This window comes from Marmota marmota, unplaced genomic scaffold, assembly GCF_001458135.2.
Source record: "Marmota marmota marmota unplaced genomic scaffold, marMar, whole genome shotgun sequence".
Classification (NCBI taxonomy): Eukaryota; Metazoa; Chordata; class Mammalia; order Rodentia; family Sciuridae; genus Marmota; species Marmota marmota.
In genome coordinates this window covers 39,551,998-39,579,365 of record NW_025999977.1, presented here as the reverse complement: position 1 = coordinate 39,579,365, position 27,368 = coordinate 39,551,998, and the positions used below count along the sequence as shown (strand labels likewise).

Sequence of the window (27,368 nt, the reverse complement as noted above, 5' to 3'; positions counted from 1 at the left end):
AGATATGGCACTGGAAGAAAATGACTTCGTGATGAGTAAATCACCAGTTACTGGACTAATTTTCCAAAAGCTGTGTTGCTGCAAAGAGACCTGCTAAACACGGGGTGAGTCATGCTGCTGTTTAGAAGCCCACCAAAGAAGGCTATTCCGTCGCATCTCACACTTGAGTTAAAAACGTGTTCCACTCAGGGAGGGCAGCACTAAGTTATTTGAGGACTGCTACTTCCTAGAGGATCCAGCGAGGTAGAAACTAATAGAGAGGACAAGGAGGATTACTCTGTCTTGTTTAGATCTTTAATAATGAGCCCAAAGACTTTTGACTTTAATAATGAGTCAAAAGACTTGTGAACAGGTGCTCTAACAAATGCCCATGCTGGCGTGTTCACAGCACACTATTCACAACAGCCAAATGGCGGACACCGGGCAAGGGTTCATCCATCAATCACTTGGCTATGGATGGATAGACAAATCGTGATATAGCCACACAATAGGATAGTATTTGTCCATAAAAGAATAGGATTACTGATAAATGAGGCAAGGTGGTTGAACCTCAAAAACAGCATGTTCAGTGAAAGAAGACAGTCACAAAATGTCACATATTACATATTCCACTTAGATGAAATATTCAAAATAGATAAATCCATAGACATGGAATGTGGATTGGTGGTTTCCAGGGCAGGGATGGGGGTGGGGGGAGGACAGGAAAGAGGAAATGGGAAGAAACTGCTTAAAGGGTTTTACTTTGGAATGACCGTGATATTCTGGAACTGGATAGAAGCATAAGTTGTACAACACTGTGAATATCCCAAATGCCATTGAATTATTCATTTTATAATGGCTAAGAAAAATAAAAGCAACAGATTTGTCTTAAAGCCAAACTGTTGCTTTTAGAATCCTCACCATTGGGCTTACCTTGCACACCATGGACGTCTTTGCTCCAAGCTTAGCAGCTTGGACACACTGGTTGGCACCTTTCCCTCCAAAGCCAATAAAAAACTTGTGTCCATGGATGGTTTCTCCAGTTTTTGGCAAACGAGAAGTCAGACTATTATAATTTAAAAAGAGAAGAAATAAAGCACATTGGTAACTACAATAAATTTAAGTTCTATAGAAGCTACCTGGTGCTGCACTACATAGTCTTAACATTAAAACTGAGAGCTGACACAGGGGAGATCGCCTCCCCCTTCAGGGTGACATTCAGAGTTCCTATCATTGCTGGCATGGCCTTGACAGAACTCTCTCTCTATAGCCCACTGATGCAGCTGGACTTTGGGGGACAGCTGCTGGGGTGCACTACATCAGGGTTAGTCACAGGTACTTCTGTTTCATACTCCCTCCCCAGTGGCTAGCACAGGGCTTTATTCACAGTGGGAGGTACAAAACTGGGATGAAGTCAACGTGTATTTCTGTACAGGATTAGTAGGTCACTTCTATAAGAGGGGAGAGGTGTACTAGGATTCTAGTGATCATGTACAGGACCTAAGGAGAAGAGGGAAAGTGTAATTCCAGGCAGGCAGGAAAAAATTCTATTTGTTGCTGGGTGCTGGTGCAGTGGCTCACACCTGTAATCCCAGCGACTGTGGAGGCTGAGGCAGGAGGATTGCAAGTTTCAGACTAGCCTCAGCAACTTAGAGAGGCCCTAAGCAACTCAGCAAGACCCTGTATCAAAACAAAAATCAAAAAGGGACTCAGGGCATAGCTCAGTGGTTAAGTGCCCCTGGGTTTAATCTTCAGCACCATCTCCCCCCAAATTATTAATTTACTTAGAGGTAGAAATAGGAGCAAGGTATTGAGGGGGCAGGATCAGATTTGGATCCTAGTCCATCATGCATGCCACATTATTCCATGCATTGACTAACAAAGAACATCTATTTAAAGCAATGGATCCTAAAGAGCTATTTAGTTTTTAATTTTTATTATGGAATTTTCCAAACATTAGAGTAGAGAAAGTAGTGTATTGACTCCCCTCACTCCTGTCACTCATCATCCAGACTCAGTAACTATCCACCCACGGCCAATCTTCTTTCAGTCCCTACCTTCACTGACTTCTCCAAAAGCTAAGAACTTTTTACCATGTTATTGCCTAATCATGTTTGTTCCAATATAAGATTTTTAGCACCTTAAAGATGGAAGATGTGAGCTGGGGTTGTAGCTCAGCAGTCGAGTGCTTGCCCAGCATGTTCGAGGCCCTGGTTTTGATCCTCAGCACCACATAAAAACAAAGTAAAGGTATATATATATAAATGATGGAAGATGTGAGGAAACAAAATATTTGGAGGAGGACAGCAAATGATTGACTATAAAATGGAGGAGGAGTTCTGGGTATAACAGTGAATGGAGATGGGCTCTAATGGCAGGAGGACTGGGTGCCTGGTCACATAGAAGAGGTCCAAGGGCCAGATGGAGCAGTTGGAGGAGGGTGGTGTGACCAGAAAGGTTAATTTAGGTAGGAAAGAAAGAGGTAAATTTGCAATGGTACACCTACTGAGAATAATGAACAAATTATAAATTCATATTAATTTTCAGGCTGTGATGTATCTGAAGTCAGTATCTTATTACATATCATTACATTAGAATAAAGAACAACGCCAGTTCCTACAGGTCACTAACAGCTTGTTTGCAAATGGGCTGACGTATAGTTGATGCCAAGAACACATAATTTCTTCAAAAGACGAAGCTCAACCTGTGAACCTTCTTTATGTGATTCTAAAAGTGTCAATAAGTTGGGCTAAACTATTCCATTCCCTAGCAGTATGCTGTCAAATATGGTTGAAATTCAAAAAAGACTCATCAATAATTTGAAAACATCCCACTCCTCCCCTTTTCAATTCTATTTTTACCTTGGATTCTAAATGCATTTATAGTACTGATGAAAAAAATATACATTTAGAAGGTTCACTTCTGAAAAAGGTACTCAATCAAGAGAAAAATTGTTTTAATGTAATGTTATTATCCTGTCATTTAATTTAGCAATGACAAGTGATGATGAGATTTTGATTTGCATCAGAAATCTTAAACATTTTAGGATTCTGTTATGAACAGGCAATGATGAGTAATCTGTGTGATTGAGTAACTATGTGAATTCTTGGCTTATTGATGCTGCTACAAACAACACTCATAACAACCTTATAAAGAAAAAATATCCAATGTGGCTAAAAACAGGCCAAATAACTTAATTAGCAAGACTGTCACTAAAGAAACTTATGGCTCTCACTATATTTATACTTATATCCGGGTCACAATTTGCTGGTTTGAATAAAATATCTTTTATTATTAGCTGTGGGAAATCATGAGAAATGTATCATCAGATTATTATTGGGATGTATATGTATGCAGGGGAGGGTGGAATCAGGGTATAGTGGGTGTCTGATGTGGAAGCAGATGGCTGGAATTTAAGCTCATTTCTAAATAAATGATATTAACACAAGCACTGTATTAATTCATCAATCACTGAAATTCTTCACTCCTTTGGTATTTTACTATTTTCGCTTCCTTCTGCATCTTTCCCCTGCTCTTGCTTCTTTCTATTTCCAGTTGTAGATTTTCCCTATACAAGGACAGGGATAGTTTACTATGTTCTCCATTTTATCCAAAGGGACTGTCACTTAGCAGACATTGAACAGATAATTGCTGATAGAACAAAATCATTTAAGAGTCTCCCTTTGTCTCTTTTCTATGTCCCCCCTGTATACCATCCATTCTTGCTTCTGAATCGAGGATGCTGAGGTGGTGATTAGGGGAAGGAGGAGACTGGCAGGGATGACTGTACAAGTGTCTGGCAACAACAATTCCATGTTTAACCAGATCTTGCCCACTGCATTCCCAATTTTAGTAGCATCCCCTTCCATAAGCAAAAACTGTCTAAGTCATATTATTATTCCTTCATTCATGCAATAATCCAAAAATGTTGATTCAATGTTTCCTGATGTACAGGACAAGATCAACTTGCTAACAATGGGATAAAATCCAAGCCTAATGCAAGTAACAGATGAGTGAAAAAAAAATAACAAACTCTTTATAGAGCAAGGAACTTATCATGATCTGGTTTCTGTCTTTTGAAAGGAAAAATATATCTACAGTCATGCTTGGCCTAACCAGAGGATTTGTTTTGAGAAATGTGTTGTTGGGTGATTTTGTTGTTTCTGTCACAATAAGCTTTTGAGAGATCACCTTTGTATATCAGTCCATGGTTGACAGAAATGTCATTATGCACTGCATGACTGCATATGTTCTCATATGATATGTAAATGCACAAAAAATGAAATGTTTATGACAGAAATCCTGGTGGGTCTAAAATTTTCATGTTTTACTTTATATAATTATGCACATGTAAGTGTATACAACAAGAATATATTTGTGTATTACGGGATACCATTCATCACTACTAATTCATTGTCTTTCCTTATTTTCTAGTCACCTCTTCTTCCTGTGCACCAATTGGCTTCTTGCAGATGAACCTCATGGAGCTCTGCCAGGGCTGCATGCTTTCTACTCTGTTTGCTGTGGCTCTTTGGGCTGTACTGAAAGACTGAACAACCAGTTACTTGGAGGAATGTCAACTAGAGCATGTCAAATATCTTCATATGGGCTCTTCCTGTTTCCCTGCTTCAATTCCATTGCCCCCTTATTCTTGCTTCCTCCATTACATTGCTGAGTAGAGTAGGTGCACTAACCGTATCTTGTATGCTATGCTTCTGTTTAACATAAACTAAAATATTTTATTGCATATATTTTTTATAAAAGTAAATTTAAAGAGTAAAGAATGGAATAGAGAGAGCAATTGGAAAGTTAATTACAAACAGGCAGAAGCATTTCTGAATTTTAAATCCTAATTTACTTTGAATTAAGCTTTCCTAATTTTTGCCTTATTGAAATCATGAAATTATGCTGATGTTTAAGAAAGGAGCTGCATAGAGCACAACCCCCTGGATTCAAGCATTACTCTTCTATCTAGCAGGGTGTTGAAGACAAATTAAAGTGCTCAAAGGGTGGAGGGAGGGCAGAAGCAGAAAAACACTGTTGCTACCATTTAAAAATTAAAATAGTATACATTTCTGAAGGAGGGAGAAATCCCACACAGAAAAAAACACCCATAAGAAATACATTTGAATCCGAAACAAATTCAGAGTTTTAAAAATGTTATAACATTTTTGAATTGGACAGAAATGACCAAGTGACACATGGCCCTGTGCTCTTCCCTGCCATGAGAGGTCTCATGCTTAAGCCTGAGTATTTGAGGCGGGAGGCCTGAGCCTCTTGTGATGTATTACTTGACAGCTTTTCCCTCTTTGAACCAGCTTCTTCTCTTGCAAAACAGTTTAATAATACTTGTCAACTCCTGAAATGCCTGGGTTTTGTGCTCTGAGTTAATTCACTGACAGGTGTTACCAGAACAATTTATCAATTGCTTTTAACTTCTTGACAATGAAGTAGTTGTTTCAGATTCTCAGAGATTATTCAAACTGAGGGAAGGAATGACCTGGTGATAGGGGATAAGTTTTTCAACCAAAGAGTCATGCTCATAATGGCTTCAGCCCAAAGTCAAGGAATATGTGGCCTTTTGGCTTTTGCATGGGTCTATTCTTCTGGCAGCAAGCTTCTGACACACTGTAAGCCTCTATAATAGGAGATCATGCTATTAGTTAACACCCAATTAAAATTCATCACACTAATTTATTATTCTTACTGCCTGTATTCTTCAACCATATCTGTCCTTCTCAACGTTTGTGTATGTCATATTTAAAAGGCTGAGAGTAATTTCAAAATCAAGTTGTCACTTGCAACAACATGGATGAACTTAGAGGACATTATGTTAAGTGAAATAAGCCAGGCACAGAGAGTTGAATACCACATGATCTCATTTGTTCTCAGAATATACAAAAGTTGAATTCACAGGAGTAGAAGTAGAGTTGAATGGTGATTGGAGGCTGGAGGGGAGAGGTGGCAGGGAACAGGGGAGACACTGGCCAATGTATACAGTTACTATCACATGGACAAAGCAATGATTCACATCCCAGGTGGGATGGAGTAGGACTGCATGGGTTTTCTGGTTGTAAATTCTTTCAGCTATTTTCCTGAACAAAGTCTATTTCTGCTTCATATTTAAAGAGTGTAGAATTCTATGCTTTTATTTTTAAAGCACTTTAAAGATTTTATTTTCTCCTAGTTTACATTGACAAGAAATCAAATCCTTGTTCTTCTATTATATGTCCCCTCCAAATGCTTGTATTTTTTTTTTTAATAATGGACTTGCACCTGAATTTGATTAGAATGTGCTTTAATGTAGTTTACATTGTATTTATCCTGCTTGGAGGTCATTGAAATTCTTAGACTTATGTTAACCTCCAAACTAAAACCTTTATAGCTTTCATAAAATTTGAAAAAATTTCGGTAATTATTTCTTCAAATATTTTTGTGCCTCTAGCTTTTGCTTCTTAGGCTCTAATTATACTTATGGCAGACCATTTGTCCCCCAGGTCACAGTGGCTCTATGCAGTTTTCCCGTTTCCATTTAGATCAATCTTTATCATTATGTCTTCAAGTTCACTTACGCCTTCTGCCATTATATTCATTCTGCTGTTAGGTCCATCCAATTTTTAATTTTGATACTGCATCTTTCATTCCTTAAATCTTGAACCAGTTCTTTTTTGTATTTTCTACTTTTCTTATGTTCATGTTTTTCTTTGCATTTGTGAGCACATTTATAATGGCTCTTTTTCCCCCTGTTACAAAAGAGCACACTACCATTGAGCTACATCCCAAGCCTTTTTTTTAGTTTTGAGACAGGTCTTGCTAAATTGCCCAGGCTGGCTTTGAACTTGTGATCTTCCTGCCTTGGCCTCCTGAGTAGCTAGGATTACAGGTGTGCGCCACTGCCTCCAGGTTATAAAGGCTCTTTTAAAGTCCCTTTCTACTAATTCCACTACCCCTACTATTTCTGCCACTCTTTTGATTACCATTTCCCCCTCCCTCTTCATCTAGGATCAAATTTTCCTGATTATTTGCATGTCTAGTAACTTTTTATTGTTGTAGTGAGGACTGAACCCAGGAACTCACACATGCTGGGCAAGCATTCTAACAATGAACTACGTCCACAGCTTTATTTTATGATATTTACTTATTTAATCCATTTTTAAAAAAATTCTCAGGAGTTGTGAGCTTTGCAAAATTTCTCTCTATGCCGGCCCATTTAATATCTAGCAATAGACTCCAGGGAACTTTGAGGCAGATTTTTATTTAATTTTCCCTTGGTCAGCTCCTTCTGCACTAGTACACTCTCCCACACATTCCAGCCTCCTTGGCCTCCCTCAGTTACGAACTTTGTTTTCTCAAGCATCAATGAATCCATGCTTTCTCTGAATTCTTCCTCTTTATGGCAGTGTCAGGAATATGACTTCAGGACTCACCTTGCCTGTTTCTTCTCTCTCCTGAAACAGTTGTTTTCTAGTTGTTAATGGTGGGAGGATACATCTGGTAGAAGTTACTACAAATTGATCAGGAGTAATATTTTTGAGTGAGTAGCCTATACCTTACAATTACGTTATGTACATAATAAAAAATTCAATGAAGTAAAATCAGGGAAAAGCTGTGTACTACTGTAGCCCTAGGAGAAAAGTAAACCAGTTATTAAATTTCCAAGTTGGAACAGTGAAAATGTGGTGGGAGCCCTTATAATCTTTGTCCAAAAATAATGGTCTGAATACTTTATAAAGAGGGACATGTTATTTTTATTTTTCCAACGTGAAATGAAGGACTGAGTAGAAGAGGCATATAGTTAGTTCAAAATATTAAAAACATTTTAAAATAAAAAATACTATCTAATGTCAACAACTATTTTGGATAAGCAAGAGAAGGCAGGAGAATTACATATGTGTGCACAGGGGAACAGGCAGTGGGGACTGGCAGAAGGTATATATGGGGCACTACAAAGTGGGAAAACCAGGATATGGAGAAATACAGCAGAAAGGGGACTGTTGACAAGACATTTGTCAAAGTTCCTAATGAATAACTTTTAAATTCATTGAAGATAAGAAAAGTAGGAATTTATGTAATAATAAAAACGATAGTGACAAATTACAGAACCAATGTTTTCTTTTCAATTTTGCCAATTAATTATAGTAAATTTTAAATTCCAAAATGACTTCTGTTACCACATTATAATTATCTGGGCTACATCTTCCTGCCATCTGCTGGTATACTTTAAAGAAATAGAAAACGGATTTTAATTTTATCCTAAACAAAACAGAATTAGAATGATAAATCAGCATAGGAAAAAATAATATATGCAGGAATTAATTATTAAATTTTAATTTATCTACTATTCTTGGTCTTTGGTGATCACGACTCTTACATTCCTATCATGAATAATCAAGAACTGATTATATTATATTTGCACTTAATACGCTTGTAAAATAGATTAGGGTAGGCATTAATATCTATGTTTTAGGGAGAAAGTGAGAATTCAAAAAAGAAATGGCTTATGAAAAATCTCTGAGCTGTTAGGCAGTTGAACTCGATTTTAATTCAGGTCTTCTGAGTCCACTGCTACAGTCCTTAAAGTATGCTGTGCTACTTTCTTTGAAAATTTATATTCTCTCAATTTTGACTGTAATTGTGGATATTCAGTTCCTATAACAAGTATTTTTTAAATACAGAATTTGTAAAAGAGCATTTCAAAAACCAGATTCTATATCAAAAAACACTCAAAGTTTATTCCATCCCACCACTCCCTTGACTTGAGCACTAAGTGGTGTTAAAGGAGAGTGGCAGCTTCCACTGCAATCTCAAGATAGGGTTCGATCCTGAACTCTTCCTTGTATTTCAAATCCTTTGCAAATCCTCTCCTCTGTGCCTGAAAGTTCTTTCCTTGTTTCTTAGCTGAGCTAAAACATTCTCATCCTGTAACATTCAACTAACCCATCACTTCCTCCAGGGGTCCTAACGTAACAAGTCCAGGTGGGGTTAGGTGCCCTGCCCTATTAATCCACATGAGTTTCTCTCATGGCATGGTGTTTACTTTTATCATCACGGCTTAAGACTGTGCACACATCAATAAACATTTGCTGAAATGATACACTGTGGTGGCAGATACTATTTTTTGAATGCGTATTGTACCATAAATACTGACCACCAATTCATTTAATCATTACAATAACCCCAAGGAAAAGGTACTGGTATTTTCATCTCATTTTACAAACAAGGAGAATAAGAATCAGAGAGATTAAACAACATACCCTCAAATAAACAAAACAAAAATATACCCTTGTTCACTTACTAGAAGGTAGCGGAACCAAGGCTGGTCTGACTCTAACAATCATGGTAAGACAGTATTCAAATGTATCTATGTGTCCCTGAACCTGTTTATATTTCAGATTCTTTTTATTTCTTGTGTAACTTCTGGCAATTATAATTCTAAAGAACCTAGATACTGGGGTGGGAAGGCCAAATAATGGTGTTCCTGTCCTAGAGTTCAAAAGGAGATAATAGACAACATATTATCATATATAACTCTTCTTAAACTCTTGGATATACTGCTTTTTATAAAACTACAATGTAACAGAAGAGAACATGCAATTTCAGATGAAACATGAAATGTCTTACTTGTACTCTACGAGTTTGAAAAACAATGTTCTACAAAGCAGTTTATGTAAAATAGTATGTTTGAAATGAATCCAAATACATTGGAACTCAAAATATATGTGAATGAATTACATTCTCCAGTGAAAAGACAACGTTGTATTTATAAAAAAGTAAAAACAAACAAAAGACTAATATCTAGCTATGTATTTATAAGAGACACATATATAAAGGTTAAATTATAAAAGGTAGGAGCTGGGCACAGTAGCACATGCCTGTAAACCCAGTGGCCTGGAAGGCTGAGGCAGGAGGATGGAGGCCAGCCTCAGCAGCTTATCAAGACTATCTCAAAATAAAAACAAAAAAAGCTGGGGATATAGCTATGGTAAAGCAACCCTGCATTTAATCCTGGGTGGCAGTGGTAGAGTGGGGAGTAGGAAAAGATATATTGGCAACCACCAAGGAAAATAGCTCTGGATAGATTAAATTCAGCAGGAAAAGGCAATAGTTCTAGACTGAATTCAACTAATAAAATTGCCTCAAAACATATAAAACTCAATTTACCAACAAAATGCCATAATCTCATTTTTCTTTAAGGCTGAGTAATATTCCATTGTATATATGCCACAGTTTCTTTATCCATTCATCTGTTGAAAGGCACCTAGGTTGGTTCCATAGTTTAGCTATTGTGAATTGAGCTGCTATAAACATTGATATGGCTGTGTCATGTAGTATGCTGATTTTAAGTCCTTTGGGTATAAATCTAGGAGTGGGATGACTGGGTCAAATGGTGGGTCCATTCCAAGTTTTCTTAGGAGAATATTATGCTAAGCAAAATAAGACACTCCCAAAAACCCAAAGGCCCAATGTTCTCTCTGATATGCAGAAGCCAATTCACAATAAGCAGGGGGGATAGTGGTATTTTGGACTAAATGGAGGGGATTGAAGGGAGGGGAGGGGATGTAGGGGTAGGAATGATAGTAGAATGAATCTCACATTATTACCCTATGTGCATGTATGATCACATGACCTGTGACTCTACACCGTGTACAACCAAACTCCCTCTCTTGGCATTCTGCCTTCTACTGTGTGATCATGTAGAGCATGAAAGCCCTTGAGAGATGTGGGTCCCTTGATCTTGAATTTTCCAACCTCCAGAACTGCTAAGAAATAAATCCAAGCATTTATTAATTCATGCCACAAACATTTACTGAATAACTCTTATATTTTGAAAAGACTTAAACAAATGCTTAATTCTGTTAAGTACAAAAAGGACCACTAATTTTCTAATTATCCTTAACTATTCTAGATAATACCTTGCTTATTTCTTTATGGTCTTAACATAAAACCAAAGAAATGTTTATAACTTTAATTAGGATGGCCTAATGGACTTTAAAATTGAGTTTCTAAATGGGGTGTGGTGTCCTTGGTTGTAATCTCAGCAACTTGAGGCTGAAGCAGGAGGATCACAAGTTTGAGGTTAGCCTCAGCAATTAGATGAGACTCCCAATAACTTAGCAAGACCCTGTCTCAAAAAGTAAAAAGGACAGGGGATGTAACTCAGTGGTAAATTGCCCTGAGTTCAATACCGAATACCCTTCCTCCATCCCTCATAAATTGAGTTTCCATAAGATTTTTGGTAGAGTATTTGGCTGAAAATTTCGGTAATTGAAAATTAGATCTGTATTTCTTATTTTAAAATGAAGTCCTTTAATGAGAAAAAAATCCCAATATTGTTATCTCAGTGTATAAATTGTAACTTTTCAAATCATTGGTAAAAAAGCAGATGTAAAATCTAATTAGTAGGTGGGCATGGTGGCTCATGCCTGTAGTCCCAGCTACTTGAGAGGCTGACAGGGAAGGATCACTTGAGCTTATGAGTTTAAGACCTGACAGGGCAACATAGCTAGATCCTGTCTCAAAAAATTTGTAAATGGTACTTAGGAACGGTTGCATAAATTACTTTGTATAATATTACAGAAGAATTGCATTGGAAACAATTTTTTATTTTTTTTGGCCACAAGGAAAAAAGCCAACACCTAAAATGTGATGCATTTGGGAAACAAACAAAACCAAACTAAAACACAACATCCCCAAACAAAAAAACCCAAACCTAAAACAAAACAAACAAACCCCTCAAATTTTATTTAGAAAACAAGTCAACCATATGCATACAAAGATAATTTATAGTTGCCTTTGTAGCTATACAAGAAACATTTCAAGTCAAGCTAGTCATAAAAATTGTTAAGAAAATAAAGCTGGGCAGACAGAAATCTTTTAAATGCTTATATGAAGACTTCAAGATCTCAAAGTGCCTTCAATCAACTGTTATAAAAACCTTATACAATTCAAAGAAATCTTATCTTTGGAGATCATATAATAAACCAGTAATTTATCAATACATAGCAAATACTAAAATGTGACTGAATTTATATTCAATGGGGCAAATTTGGATTTAGCGTATCTACGGAAGGAATACATTGGAACTGTCAAGGATCCTTTTGGACACTCACTCTGCCTTCAGCACTATCTCCTTCAAGAAGTTTCCTTATGCTTCCACAGAGCCTGCAGGCACTTGCTACATCAGACTACAATGGTATCTTTTTGTGTTGGCCATCTTCCTTGGGCTCTAGGTTCCTCTAGATCATTTTACTAATTGCAGCATCCCTAGCACCTAGCACATTCCCATAGCTCAATATTATACACAAGGTATCAAAACACTAGGGCAAAATTCATCACAGATGAAAACGTTGTTTTCCCTAGAATAGACATGAAGAGTCGGGGCACAGACTTGGCAGAGGGATGGATTGCTAGACTGCTTAGCAGTAGTACCTTGTAGGTGCCCTTTCTTTGTCATATGTTCATATTCACTTTTTTAAACATCTATTTTCATTGAAGAGATCAAAATTACCACCTATCTCATGGATGATTTCTTTGATGTTAGGCAGAAACATATTTACCAAAATATTATTTAAAATGGTAACTGATGAGCAACTTTCACGATCAAATTAAGGAGCAGAAATAATGAGAGGGGGATATATTTCTCTAATATTGGGAGGGTATGATAAGTTTGGACCTTCATTCCTATGAATTTTATTTTCCTACAACTGTGATTGTAAAACAGATTTTTCTGATCTAAATAGAAAGAGGCTTCTGGAGGGACCCAGGTTAGAGATGACTATGGTAACCTTTTCTAGGTAAGGAATCAAATTTTTTTTAAAAAAAGTAATGTAGGGGCTGGGGTTGTGGCTCAGCGTTAGAGTGCTTGTCTCACATCCATGGGGCATTGGGTTCGATCCTCAGCACCACATTAATAAATAAAAAAAAGGTATTGTGCCCATCTACAACTAACTAACTAAATAAATAAATAAAAGTCTTTACAAAAAAAAGTAATCTTCATCTGTTTTATCTGTAAAGGCTTCCAAATTCACTAATTTCACTATCAAATCTTTTGATCTTTTGAGAACTAAGCAATAATTTCCTGATTTGCCAAGGATTAAATTTAAATGCTCTGGAGAACATGAGCCTTCTCTCTAAAACCATTACTTTTAATTGACAGTATGTTAAAGGATAACATGAGGGTATTAGTTGACATTATAGTCTATTGCAATGGAAATGTGTTTGTAGTAAGATTGTCTCAAACAAGTTTTAGGGGTACAGAGACTTAAAGGCAAGAAATAAATCATATGAAAAATGCATCCTCTAAATGTTGAAGTGCCACATGAGTTCAGACTCTCAGTGAGCTCATCTTGCTTCCTGGTTTTAAATACTATCTACACACTGATAGCTCTCAAATTTATATCTCCAGGTCAGTCCTCTCCTCTGAACTCCAAACTCACACATCTGTCTTCTGGATCTTTAATAGGTACTTCAACCCTAGGATATCCACCCTGAGCTCCTGACACAGTCCTCTCCCTGCCCAGTTCTGCTCACAATCTTCTGCATCTCAGGAAAGGTCAACTTCCTCTCCCAGTTGCAGAGGCTGCAGAAATCAGGAGTAATCCTTGACCTCTCACTCCTCAACAAATCTTATCAACTCTACCTTCAAAATATAATCAAAAGATGCTCATTTCTCCCCACCGTAGAGCTTTCAAGTTACCACCATTTCTTGCCTGGATCACTGTGATCCATCCTGAACCCATCTCCCTGCTTCTGCACTTGTCTTCCTTAGCTTTTTTTTTCTAACATAGCCCCCAGAATGATCCTATTACAATCTCAGTCAGATTATGTTACTCCTCTGCTCAACTCCTCCAGTGATTTTTCATCTTATCGAGTATGACCCAATGTCCATTGGTCACTTATTGCCCTCCTCTTTTCCTCCATGCTGGACTTCCTGCTGTTTACTGCACAGGGCCTTTGCATAAGCTATTCCCTCTGCCTGGAATGCTCTTTCCTCAGGTATATTTATGGATTGCTTTCTTTCTTCCTTTAGGTCTTTATTTAAAATCATCTTCCCAGTGAGGCTTTCTGTGGTCATTGATTTATACTTAGTACTTCCATCCTCCTTTCTTGCTTTCTCTCTGTGGCATTTGTTTAACATACCATATATTTTGCTTATTTTTACTGATAGCATCTGTCTCGCCTCTAGAATATAAGCTCCATAAGGTAGAGATTTTTTGACTGGGTATCCTTTTCTCCTAGAGAATTGCCTGATACATAGTGTAAATGTAATAAAAATGAGTTGGATAAATAACTTAAAAAAAAAGGTGATGTATGTCATAAGAATTAAGGTCTATTAATGAAATCATGATTAATCAAGCTATGAACCTAATTTCTAAAAATGTATCTTATGTTGTTAGGTTTTCATGGAAATTTGTCTTTGGAGCAACTTTTGTCTTTATTTTCTATAAGAACAGGATTGATTTATCTTTGCAACAAGAACTTTAGAGATAAGTGTTCAAGAAGGAAGAGGATGGTGATAAATATAGATGGATATTAAATAATGCCTATTGTTTGTCATGTTGGATGAGCTAATGATTTTTTAAAATTATTATAACATAGCACTTACTATTCATAGCAATCTGAAGTTAGAAATGAAAAAAAAAGTTGCTCATTGATTGAATTAGCAGTGTCTGGCACACAGTAATGTAATATATAAAGAAAGTTGACTTGGATACAATCCAAACAGCTTAGCTATTGATGTAGTTTTATTTCCGAAGTGATTCTACAGTAAAGGCATGGCGTCCAGGTTGGTTACAGTTAAACTCTAGAAGAAAATAAGGGTTAGGGTAATGAAGATACTATCTTTAGACACAAGAATTATAAATACTTAGTTGTTATTCTTTATCATATTATAAGGGAAACACTTAGTGAATACACAGACTAAAAGCTTTCATGTTAGGGTCTGTAAACAAGTCAAGATGGCGCCTGGCATTTTGCCAGGGGGAGTGGTTTGTGAGGTGGCCCCAGAGAGCCATTAAGTGTGGAGATTCCTTATTGGTTGACTTCTGTATCTAGTTTATGTTAATTAAGAAAAACTATGTGAAATATATATATACACCCCTCCTGTCCTACAATAAACGGCTCCCACTCCTGCTGTATCAATGTACATAAGCTGCTCATCACCCCCCGGTTATTTTGCTGCAGCCGGACTATGGCACTTTCATATGAACCAAAGATGAAAAGGGCAATGTTACTAGTCAGAATTAGAGGTAGAATGACAGAATGGAAAGATAAGGGGTGGGAGACCTGAGTTTCAGCCTTCACTATGCCATTAACTGGCTATATGACTTGGGGTGGGCTGTTTAAGCTTTCTTAGTTACCTCATCTGCAAAATGTGAGGCTAGACTGATCAGATTCAAGGTTCCCTGAAAGTTATACAATTGTTTGATTTCAAAAAGAAACTACAATAAAGTAAGGAGATTATCCTGAATTATTGGCACCCATTGTAACCTCAGGGTTCCTTTAAAGGCAGAATGGTGAAGAGTGAGAGTGATGCCACATGAGAAACAGACCAACCACTGCTGTCTTCAAGGACAAAGGGGCTATGACCAACTGAGGAACACAGGCAGCCTCTAGAAACTGGAAAAAGAAGCCAACAGTCATTGCTAGAGCTTTAAGAAAAGAGCCCAGCCCTATTGACACCTTAATTTTAGCCCAATGAAACTTGTATTAGACTTCTGATGTTCAGAAGTATATAAAGGACAAATCTGTTAAGATTTTAAATTTGTGATTTATTTCAGGAGCATTAAAAAATAATACAATAATGATATGCATTGTAACCAGCAAAGTTGGCCCCAGGTTTATCACAGATGCAGGATTTTTATAAAAATCCTACATTCAGGCTGAGCATGGTGGTGCATGACTAATTTCAGTTCTTCAAAGGCTGAGGCAGGGGGATAGCAATTTGAGGCCAGCCTCAGCAACTTAGTGAGACCCTGTCCCAAGAAATAAAAATAAAAATGGGGTGGGGGAACGTGGCTTAGTGACAGAGTGCCCCTGGGTTTGAAAAAAAATTNAAAAAAAAAAAAAAAAAAAGAAAAGGGATAGGGATATGGCTCAGTGGTTAAGTGCCACTGGGTTTAGTGCCTTGTACCAAAAATCCTATATTCAGAAATTTTGGAAAAATCTTCCTTATGATGAAAGGGAAGCCATTGCAGGGAGCAACACAGGTTTTAAAAACTTGTCTTGGGTGGAGTGTGAGCAGGGAATTGGAACAGGGCCAGCCAGGAGCTGGCTCCACAGTTCAGGGAGGGGCTGGCCTGGTCTGCCTGTGGGCAAGTGCAGAGGAGTCCGGAAAGGAGGGGGGAAGCACTCAGAGATCTTCTGGAGGCTGGCCAAGAAGGCCTCTAGGCTGGTGTCACACAGGCAATTGAAGGTAGGGGTCTGAGGCTGTTACCCCTGAATAAATTATATATACTTATTCCATTATAAAGGACCTGGCATGCTAAGTAGGATACAATCCACATGCAGATGTGATTGTATTCATTCAGGGGATGACAATGACTCAGGGTAGAAGGATGGTCACTAGGGCCACCAACCCCAAGGAGCTGAGCAAAGGCAGGTGCAACCTCTGTGACAATGCTCCTAATAAGGGAAGTGCTTTTGTAAAGTTAAAGCACCTGCCCACCCATTAAAAGCCCTATAAAGGAGACAGGTGACTCTTGCCTCTTGGTGGCTCAAGAATGAAACTATGTTCTTGTTCCTCCCTCCACCCAACTTTGGGCTCTGCAGATTACCACCCAGGAATGAGGACACAGCCCTGGCAGACAGGCAGGCAGCCAGGAAGGGGCCTCTTGGGAGAGTTCCTAGAACTTCTGGTGGAGTGTGGCTCTGGATTGTAGAGATAGGTCTGGGGTCCTTGAGCCCTTTAGCCCAAGAGGGTTGGGGAGGGGTTAGTATTTCCAGATAAGACCAATAAAAATAAAGAACAGGGCTGGGGTTGTAGCTTAGTGGTAGAACACTTGCCTCACAAGCATGGATTTGGTGACTTATTTCTACTGTTATCCTTTGGCAAAACAAGATTTAGGGACAGATGAGGTCTTACTGCAGTATGCCTAATAATTTTTTAATGATATAAACCCTCATTATAATAAAACACTGTTCACCCACACATTAAACTGAAACAATCTGAGAAGTAGGATTTCCTTAAAATATTTGATTTTTTTCATACAATTAATTTTGTAGTTAGAAAATCAATTTTCATTAAAAAAAAGATGACAAATCAGAAGGATCTGTTCTCCAAAGTCATGGACCTAATTCGTCTATCTTCATTTAGCACGTTTTCGGCTCCTGCTTGATTATATATTTTTAGTGGTTGTAAAGATTGTTTATGGATTTTTGTTTTGACTCACACTTTGGTTACCATAAGGTAACCCGTGATTACAACAATACTGAAAAGCAAGCTGTAACCGTAAAATACGGCAGGAATGCCAATAATCAATACAGTGAACGGTGTCTTTTTGACCCCTGCTTAACTCATTATTTTACACAACAAGCTCAGACGAAGAATACCCAATTCAGATAGTGTTTCGGCTGACAAAATACTTAATTTAGTCCTCACAACAACCCTGTGAGGTGTGCCTATTCTAGGAGGTAGGATGACGTGGCAGTCACCTGGCAGGTCACGGGGAAGGCGTAGCAGCCTGGCCAAGGAGACAGGCGTAGGTCTGGAGGCGCTTCTGATTATACTGGAGCCTTCACTAAACCCTGCCCTCTACATCCCTCCCCTGCCATGTACCTTTTCAAATCCGAATTCTCCCTTTTCCATATCAGAAAGGCGGGCTGCGGGTTGGGGAAACCTGTAGCTCACACCCAGGGCGACTCTGTCGGTCCCCAAAGTCCCAGCGCTGAGCACCGTCCACCCACTCCCGCGAGTCGCATGCCGGCGACAGACTAACCTGACCAGGTCGGTCACGCAGGAGCCCACCACTACCACCGCCGCCACCTCCTCCTGCCACTGCCTCCGAGGCTCCCCAGACGCCGCCATGGCTAGATGAGGTGCTGTCCAACCTGGACTCTACCCTTTGCACTTTGCCCGACCCTGTAACCAGAGATGCCGCTCCTACCCTCTTATCGAAGCGGGCCTTTCACACGCCTACGCGGGTCGCCCACCCGAATGCCCGAACAACCCCGCCCGACAACGGCCCCCAGTTCTTTCAGGAATTGTCTCCCGCACCGCCTCATGTTCCAGGACCCTCCTAATACTACGAGTGCCAGGCTCCTCGCCACGCGCGAGGCAGGCGCTGACCCAGAGCTTTCAGGCACTGCGGGGACGCCTTTCCGAGCGCCAGGCAAGAGCGGCACGGGGGCGCGCACGCCGCCAGACTCCCGAAGGGGGCGGGGCGGGACGTCCGGGAGCGCGCACGCATCCGGCTCGCGGTGCGCGCTCCAGGTCGGTGCGTCGGTCGGGGGCGCGCTCGGGTAACCTGTACCCCACGTAGTCGCCGGTTACCGATCGGACTAAGTTCCAGGTACCAGGACTGGGGCTGGTGAGGGGAGGTTGGATCCCGTGTCGCACAGGTGGCGCAGAGATCGATGGCCAGAGGGCTTGCCTACTCTTCCTATAGAGAAGGCCCCCTGTTTCAAAGATGCCCTGCTCACCCCCATCACGCTAGTCCACTCAAGAACGAGTCCCCCAAACCTCAGAGTTACCTGTCTCCCTTTCTGGCCCACCCCTTGGTCCCTAATGAGCCCTCAGGGTGATCCCTCTTTCCGCTTGATGAGGGGATCATACAATTTGGGAGAAGGGGGAGCGTCCTCTTTTAAATGTTCTTGGAGTTGGGTGGTCATTCTTTGAGTCTGAAACGATTTGTTTTTCCTGATTTTGCCCCTTGGAGAAATTGCTTCCCCAGTGTGACTTCCCTCGTGTGCTGTATGACGTTGATGTGACGCAGCAAGGGGGGCCACCCCTTTCCGTTCCATGACGTCAACCGGACACGTGTTTCCGTGCTTGTCATCCTATCCTAATTGCAAGAGCCTGGACAGTGCTTTAGACGTCTTTGTATTCCCCAGGCAGCCTACCAGAAGACCTGATGTGACCTTATTTTGGGGCAGGAGATCTTTGTAAAAATGTATTTTTGCATTTTCCTTATGCAGTACGTCAAAATCAGGAAATACAAATTGCAGAACTAGCATTCAAAAGAGGCTGGCTACCCCAAATTTCTGGCTATCTGGAATCTGTTACAATATTGCCATTGTCTCATTTGTCTTATTTGGGGGGAAGTGGACCAACCCATGTCCCTGCACACTGCACCAAAGGACCACCTTGTTTGGTTATTGTTCAATGACCCGATTTTGGAACCAGTATTCTTTCCCTCTTTCTTAGATAAGTCACACCTTCTCATGATTGAAAAAGATGTTAATCCTGCATGGGATCTAGCACTATCAAAAAAAAAAATAGTACTATGACTGTTCCAGAAATAAAGACAAATTCATTCCCTCAGTGTCATCCTAAAGTCATGATACTTGCTGAATTGTTCACTGTTAGTATGGTTAGCTTCTGGTTCAGGTTTAGAATTTAACTATTGAATCATTCAAGCCAACTTCAGCAGTAGGTCCATAGTAGTCTAGTTTGTCTCTGGTTTTGAAACAATCATTTATTTAAATTCTGACTGAGTCTTGATGTCAAGAAAAAAAAATCACCTTGATGTTTTTTAATTTATGTGATTTTTAAAAAATTTATGTTATTTGATAGGAAGACAGGAATAGTGGATTTTGAGAATCCTCAAAATTCGAATTTGAATTTAAATTCTAATCTGTTTGCCATGTTTGTGACTCTGAATAAGTATCTTGCTTGCAGAGCTTCAATTTTCATGTCTGTAGAATGGGGACAGTATTCACCAGGGAACAGAGTTGTAGGGGGAAGTGAATAATTTAGGAGGTGAATAATTTAATCTGTCAGTAGTCGAGATTGAAAATTTGTTGATTCTGTTACCCCCCTTTCTTTTTGTAGAAACGAGAGGTAAAATAATAGTAGGTACTGTGGGGAAAAAAAACATGGAAGAATAATATCTATGAGATCCTTATGTTTTTTTTTCTGAGGTGAATATTTGTGTGTTTTGCTTATGATCTAGATAAGCATCCTTTCAGGAACTGTGACATCAGTGGATAGAAATAAAGTTAGAAATGTTGCAGAATAGAAAGAAAAGCCTTCAAAATGATTATGTGGATTAATATACTGTACAACCCCCCCGCAGTTATCCGTATCATCTGCAAAATGGGAATTAAAATACCTGCCTTACTACCCAGGTTGTTAAGAGCAACTGTAATAATGTATGTGAAAACTCTTTGTAAGTGATAAAATGTTATAAAGTAAAGGTGATTTCTATGGTTGATAGTATAATGCGTAAATTTTTTTTTCCTTGTGATGACAGTGGTGGAGGTAGGTCATCTGCTAAAGAGTTAGAATAGGAGCTTTTTTAATATTTGCAGAAAAGATCATTTGGGAACTAAACACATAAAGTATAAAGCTTTTGCTACCCCAGAGGTACTTCTTGGTTTGATCACTAAAGAGTGTGACAAAGTTCTTATTTTTTGAAAGATCACTGCAGCCCTTCCCTTTATTGCTGTCTGAAATGAAAAACAAATACTAAATACCGAAAATAGTATTTATTGTAATTTTTTCAACATTTGTATGTTCTCATGTGGCATAATACATGAAAAACTAGAATGAGAATATCAGTTTCTTGTAATTGTAACTGGATGGAAACTTATTTGTTTTTGATGTGGGATTATTCTTTCATGTCGAGGAAGAAAGTGATCATTTAAATTGAATTATTCACCTTGGAAAGTAGGCTTTCATTTAGAATTCTATTAAGAGGAATTCATGTACTCCCTCTTTAGCCCCATGAGTTTCCAAGTAATTTAGATATGATTTATTGGTTTTGCTTTATATTTTCAAGTATAAGGACTTCTCAGTGCCTTAAAGTCGAAGACTGAAAGATTTGTATTAGTCTGTGTTGCTTAGCATCTACATAGGTGTGTGTTTTCATGATTTAATTGTTATGTAATTTTTTCCTCTCATTTTGTTACATTTATTCTCCTGCCAAAATTTTTATGGGAATATTATATTTTTCCTATCCCTAAATATTTTTCTAGCATTTGTCCTCTTACTCATTTGTAAAATGTTACTGAATGCTTAGTGTTTGCCAGATACTTTTGTTAAAACACTAAAGATTCAAGTCCAAGTAGGGACAAGCACACATAAGCAGGGGGTTAGAATACACTGTGGAGGAAGGTATAATAGCTGTAAATAATTTCCGGTAAGTAAGAATTGCAAGCTGATTGTGCTTGTTTTAGAATTTAAAATATTATTATAAATTTTTTACTCCTTGTGGGGATACCAAAGAAGAGCTTCTTAACTGAGTGGAGTATTTTTTTGTATGCTGGGAAATAATTGCTAGTGAATGCTTCTTGGTCTGAACTGAAGTGGGAGAGGCAGTAAAAAGATAGAGGGGGACAGCTTGTTGTTGTTTTGAGATAGGATCTGTGTTGTCCAGGGTGGTCTTGAACTTGTGACCCTCCTGCCTCAGCCTCCTGAGTAGCTGATATTATAGGTACACAGCACTATGCCTGGCTAGAGTGGAATAGCTTTAAATAGAGTAGAGCAAGAATCATCTTCAGAAAGGAGGAGAGAGTTGTACTTCAAGGGTTCTGTCTCTAAAAAGCAGTGGTGCAGTCTATGTTCTGAGTGGCTGAGCAACAGGGAAATGATTTCTTTCGGAGGGTCATTGCAAGAGGCTCCTTAGAGGGGGAAATGAAGTATTTATTCATGCAAGGGAAAATTCTGAGGGCTGTGCCAGCTTTTAGGAAGCTTTGTTGTATCTAATTTTTTGTTGTTGTTGTTGACTCTGATCATCATTCTTTCCTTTTGCTTTCAGTGGTAGCTTATAAGTCAAGTTAAAATGTCCCCAGAAGTGGCCTTGAACCGAATTTCTCCAATGCTTTCCCCATTCATATCTAGTGTGGTCCGGAATGGAAAAGTGGGATTGGATGCTACAAATTGTTTGAGGATAACAGACTTGAAATCTGGGTATGTACCAGAACTGATTCAACCTTTACCTAATAATAAACATTTCTTACCAGAGTCATAAAAATGAATACCACAAACATTCCTCAAGTCATGAACTCATCATGTGCTGATTCAATTGCTTTTTAAAAATATTTATTTTAATTTTACTTTGTGATATTGGGGATTGAACTCAGGACCTCCTCCATGCTAGATCAGCACTATGCCACTAAGCCACATCCCCAGCCTGATTAATTGGTTTTGTTTCGTTCTTCACTTTTTATGATTCATGTATTTTTTTTTTGTGTTGTGGGCCATTGTATGACCAGAATGTTCATTTCCCCCCCACCCCTCTGGCTTATCTCTTTGTGAACAGTGTACCATGTAGGTTTTAGCAAGTGTGTTTTTCATTCATTGGCTTGCTTCCTGTTTACTGCAATCCAGAATACATGATAAGAATTGGACTTTGAGATTTGGCATCTGACATAATTTTATAACCTCTTTTAATACAGAAATTATAATAGTAAGTCAAAATGAGTTGTTCCTCATACTGGGGTTCTTACACCTAGAAATGTTGTATTAAAAAGGAAACACAAAATTTTATTTTGAAATAAAATTAGATTTACCAAAATGTTAGAAGAATACTATAGGAAATTAGCATCATTTCAATATTATTAATTATTCTACAGCTCTTATTTGAGTTTTGCTGGTTATCCCTTTCATGTCCTTTTTTGGTCGAAGAATCCAATTCAGAATACAAATTGCATGTGGTTGTCAAATGCCTTTAGTCTCTCTGACATGTGACAATTCCTCACTCTTTCTTTGTTTTTAATAACATTGATACTTTCAAAGAGCACTGATTATATATGTTGTAAAATGTCCCTCTATGTGGTTTGTTTAATGTTTAATATTTTCCTTTTATTAGTGTGAGAAATACATTTTTTTCTCACAGAAGAATATAGATGTATTGGACCATCTTAAGCCTCAAAGTAGGGAATACCTGATGTTCATATCTTTTTACTGGTATGTTAACTTCAATAACTTGATTAAGATTGTGTCAATGAGGTTTTTTTGACAGTGAAGTTATCTGATTTTACCTTTGTAGTTGTGAGTACCTGGTGGAGCAATGCCTTGAGACTCTGTAGGTAGCTTGTTTCTCATCATATCTTCGTCCATTAATTTCAGCATCCAAAGATGGTTCTTGCCTGCAACTATTACTCTGGTGATTTTCTAGTTCCTTCATTCTTTTCATATTTATTAGTTTGAATTCCACTGTAAAGAACCATTCACTGTCCCTTCTCTCTCAAGTGTTTGTTTATTCAATTTAAAAAAAAATATATTTCAGTTCTATGTGGACACAATAGAATTTTATTATATTTTATTTATTTTTACTGAGGATCAAACCCAGTGTCTTACATGCGCCAGGCAGGCACTCCACCACTGAGCCACACCCTAGCCCTATTTATTCGATTTTTAAATTATGTCAGTATGAATTTTTAGATATTTATTTCACTGGATGGGTTATAATTCAAGCACAGATAGTCCCTGACTTATAATCATTTAATTTATGATATTTTTATTTTTTTAATATTTATTTTTTAGTTGTAGTTGGATACAATACCTTTATTTTATTTATTTATTTGTATGTGGTGCTGAAGATTGAACACAGTGCCTCGCATGTGCTAGATGAGTGCTTTACTGATGAGCCACAACCCCAGCCCCCATGTTTTTTTCCTTACTAGAAATGTTATATTCTTGATTTGTCTTTTGGTTTTCCATGTTAGACTTTTTTGCCTTTTACCTTCTACAAATCTTACTATATTTTGACCAAGGTGAATACTTGGATATAAAGACATAGACTTATGTTCTTCAGTAGTAAGATAAGAAGACTGGAGTTAGATACTTGGAATAGTAGGATGCTTTTTTCAAGACTTGGCATTATCTTCTATTTCACTAATTAAATACTTGTTAAACATTTACTATTTGTTAGTCTTTTTGCTAATGTTAGGCATGTATTACTCCTTTCTTTGTTGAGGAAAAAGAATGTGGTAGATAGAACTCTGGAGGAGTCGATAGGAAGAAGGTTGTAATTTTTTTGCTACTTCAAATCTAGAAGTTATCTATATACATTAGAGTATTTAAAAACTGTCATCCTTAGAATAGTCAATGATTAGAAATTGACTTTCTGTTTTCTTGTTTAGAATTTTGTGCCATTTAGTCAAGCAACAGGCCAGGTACACAGGCTTCTCAACTTTCACATGGCAAGGATATGGGGATTGTAAATCGGAGGCTATGTGTAGGATTCATTCAATCTGGATTTCCCAGATGATTATAGACAAGCTAGATACAGATCAAGCCTCCTAGATTACTTCCTTTAGATGAACTTTATCTCTGAAGTCATTGGGATTAGATCTCAGGAGGGTATTTTCCAGTAGCCTATACTGTAATTTTTGGCCTATAGAAAGTAGAGTGATATACTTCATTTGCTGTGTCTTCATATCTTATCATTTATGTTGCTTTGATTTCATCTTTCTGGGATCTTTAAATCAGTTATTGTTACTTCTAGGTCTGGGAATAAAGATTTTCAGATGAACTGTGGGGCACTTTATAGAGTAACTCTTTAGGTTTTACCCTACTTTGAATTTCTTTTTCTGATTTTCCTTTTAAAATTTATGTTTCTGCTTTGTGCTCATTTCTCTCTTTCTGTGTGTTTTTGGAGGTCTGGTCTTTTCTTAAGTTCCTTTGGTTCAATGAGATGATGAACAATTCTACTTATTTTCTCTTCCTTTCTGCCGCATCTCTTCTCCTGAAACCAGCATATCTTGCATTTTACTGCTCATATCTCACACATTAAGGATTTTCTTCTTTTCTAGGAAGCGGGTAAGCTTGGAGAACCAAAGGCATTTCAGGTGTGGATTGAAAGCTTAGGTGTGTGTAGTCAGAGGTAGCTCCCATTTTCTGACTGGATCTCAGTTTCTTTATCCATAAAATGAGCAATCAGATTAGATGACTAAGGTTTTTATGGGCCAGAAATTCCCATGAAAACAGTCCAAATGTCCATCAACTAATGAACAGGTAAACAAATGTGAAAGAAGCTTGTCATAAAATGTCACACATTATATGACTGCACTTCCATGGACATCTAGTATAGTCCAGTCCATCAAGACAGAAAGTAAATTAATGGGGGAATGAGAAATACTTGATAATGGGTATGGAGTTTCTTTTTTGGGGTGAGAAAAATATTCTAAAATTAGATAGTTGGTGATGGTTGCACAATTCTGTGAATATACTAAAAACAACTGAATTGTATACTTTAGAGTAAATGTTATCACATGTGAATTATATTTCAGTAAAGCTATGGTGTTAAAAAAAGCAACCTGTGAACCAGTGATGTTTAATGGCTGTTTGCAGATAGGATATAGAAATAAGTTTTTCTTTTTTAGTTTGTCACAACATTCTTCTCAGAGGTGAAGACCTGGCAGGGAACTGATGGCCGTGGGCTGGAGACTGCTTTTTGTCAGGTGGTACAAACCTGAACTTCTCACTTTTTATGCCTATCCTGAGAGACCATTTTTATCAACATTAAGTCATGTTGCTTCTTTCTGCAGATTCCCTTTTGGGTGCTCCCAAATTGCTGAACGTTTAGTTGAGTGTTTAAATGCAAATGGTTGAGCTGATGAAAAAAGTCTAAAATGAATCCACTAGTCCTGGCCCTGTCTGGACTAGCTTTGCCTGAAAAATATTCGAAATGGCATTTAGTGATATTTACTATTGTGTTAACTTTCTGTCACGATAATAAAATACCTGAAATAATTGACTTTTGAAGAGACAAGCCTTTACTTGGGTTTGCAATTTCTGTGACCATGTGGACACATTGCTTTTAGCTCTCTGGTGGGGGTGCTGGATGGCAGTTGTGGGGAAGCAGGTGATTGAGCAAACTGCTTACCTCATGGCCAGGAAGCAAAAAAAGAAAGAGGTTGGAGTGGGGTCCCCTAATCCTCTCTGGGGACATGCCTCCGTAACCTAAGGACATAATGGAGCTTTCACAAGGCCCCTCCTCCTAAAGGTCCACAGCATCCTTCAGTAATGCCACCCTGGGGACCAAACCTTTAACACAGGGACCTTTGGGGAACATTCAACATCCAAACTATAGTATTTATGGAATTTGCTTTCTTTAGTTTTAGAAAAAGAAATAAAAATATCTCAACTAATTTTAGCAAAATTGCTCTGCTGAAAATGATGTGAAAAACCTTGTTAATTCAGAGCATTGTTGATGTTTTCTTAAAATGTCTATTTTTTTATTGGTGCATTATAATTATACATAATAGTGGGAATCACTATGCCATACTCGTACATACACCTCACATAATTTGGTCAATTTTATTCTCCAGTACTTTCCTTTTTCCTTCCCTCCTCTTCCCTCCCCCTGATCTGTTTGCTCTGCTCTACTGATCTCTCTTCCGTTATTATTGTTACTATTACAATTAGTGCATTATTTCACACATACATAGAAAGAGTCATTGTGGTATATTTGTACATCGACATAGCATAGTTTGGTAGGTTTCATTCCCTGGTACTTCCCATGCCTTTCTCTACTCTCTTCCTATCCAACCCCTCCTTATACTCTATTGGTCTCCCTTCTATTTTCATGGGATCCCTCTTTCATTCCTCTCCCCCCAGCTTCTACATATGAGAGAAAATATTTGACCCTTGACTTTCTGAGACTGGCTTATTTCACTTAGCATGATATCCTCCAGTTCCATCCATGTACCAGCAAATCACATAATTTCATTTTTTTTTTTTTTTTTGTGGTTGAGTAAAGCTCCATCGTGTACATACCACATTTCCCTCATCCATTTGTCTGTTGAGAGGCACCTGGGATGGTTCCCCAACTTGGATATTGTGAATTGCAGAAATATCTAGTTTTTATTAACATTAATTATGCAGATTAATGAGATCCACTGTGATATTTCCATACATGCATACAGCATACATTGATCATATCTGTATCCACCATCTACTCCTGTACTCTCCCATGCTTCCCTGTCCCTGGTGATCATTATTCTACTTTCAGGTTGACATTTTTTTTGTTTGTTTTTGTTTTTTCAGTTTTTGCACAGGAGAGAGAACTTGTCTTTCTGTGTCTGGCTTATTGTGCTTAGCATGATGTTTTCCAGTTCCATCCATTTTGCTGCAAACAAAAGGATTTTATTATTCTTTATCGCAAAATAATTCTGATATATATCAGTATTATTATAAAAATATTTTCTTTATCTGTTCATCTCTTGATGGGAATCTAGACTGATTTCATATTTTAGCTATTGTGAATTGTGAATAGTGGTAC

General features: G+C 38.1%; 2 protein-coding genes across 11 annotated transcripts in view; one reads left to right on the top strand and one right to left on the bottom strand.

The window, feature by feature from the left end:
- The window catches only part of Rbks (ribokinase), an 87,322-nt gene extending 69,049 nt beyond the window's left edge, over positions 1-18,273 (bottom strand). For 3 of the 9 annotated variants that reach the window (XR_007348142.1, XR_007348141.1, XM_048804618.1), the window contains exons 1-2: positions 17,916-18,266; positions 913-1,045 (exon numbers count right to left, since the gene is read on the bottom strand). Coding sequence is in view for 7 of the 9 variants with exons in the window: in XM_048804618.1 (XP_048660575.1) it covers positions 913-1,045; positions 17,916-18,004 (222 nt within the window). In the remaining 2 variants the exon portion in view is untranslated. Of the gene's footprint in view, positions 1-912; positions 1,046-17,915 lie in introns of all 9 variants that reach the window. The other 6 variants (XM_015479820.2, XM_048804617.1, XM_015479821.2 and 3 more) reach the window with 6 other exon arrangements.
- Positions 18,274-18,353: 80 nt separating this feature from the next.
- The window catches only part of Babam2 (BRISC and BRCA1 A complex member 2), a 401,118-nt gene continuing 392,103 nt past the window's right edge, over positions 18,354-27,368 (top strand). The window contains exons 1-2 of one of the 2 annotated variants that reach the window (XM_048804615.1): positions 18,354-18,488; positions 21,897-22,048. In XM_048804615.1, the coding sequence (XP_048660572.1) occupies positions 21,921-22,048 (128 nt within the window). In that variant the 5' untranslated portion in view covers positions 18,354-18,488; positions 21,897-21,920. The remainder of the gene's footprint in view (positions 18,489-21,896; positions 22,049-27,368) is intronic. The other variant, XM_048804616.1, reaches the window with a different exon arrangement.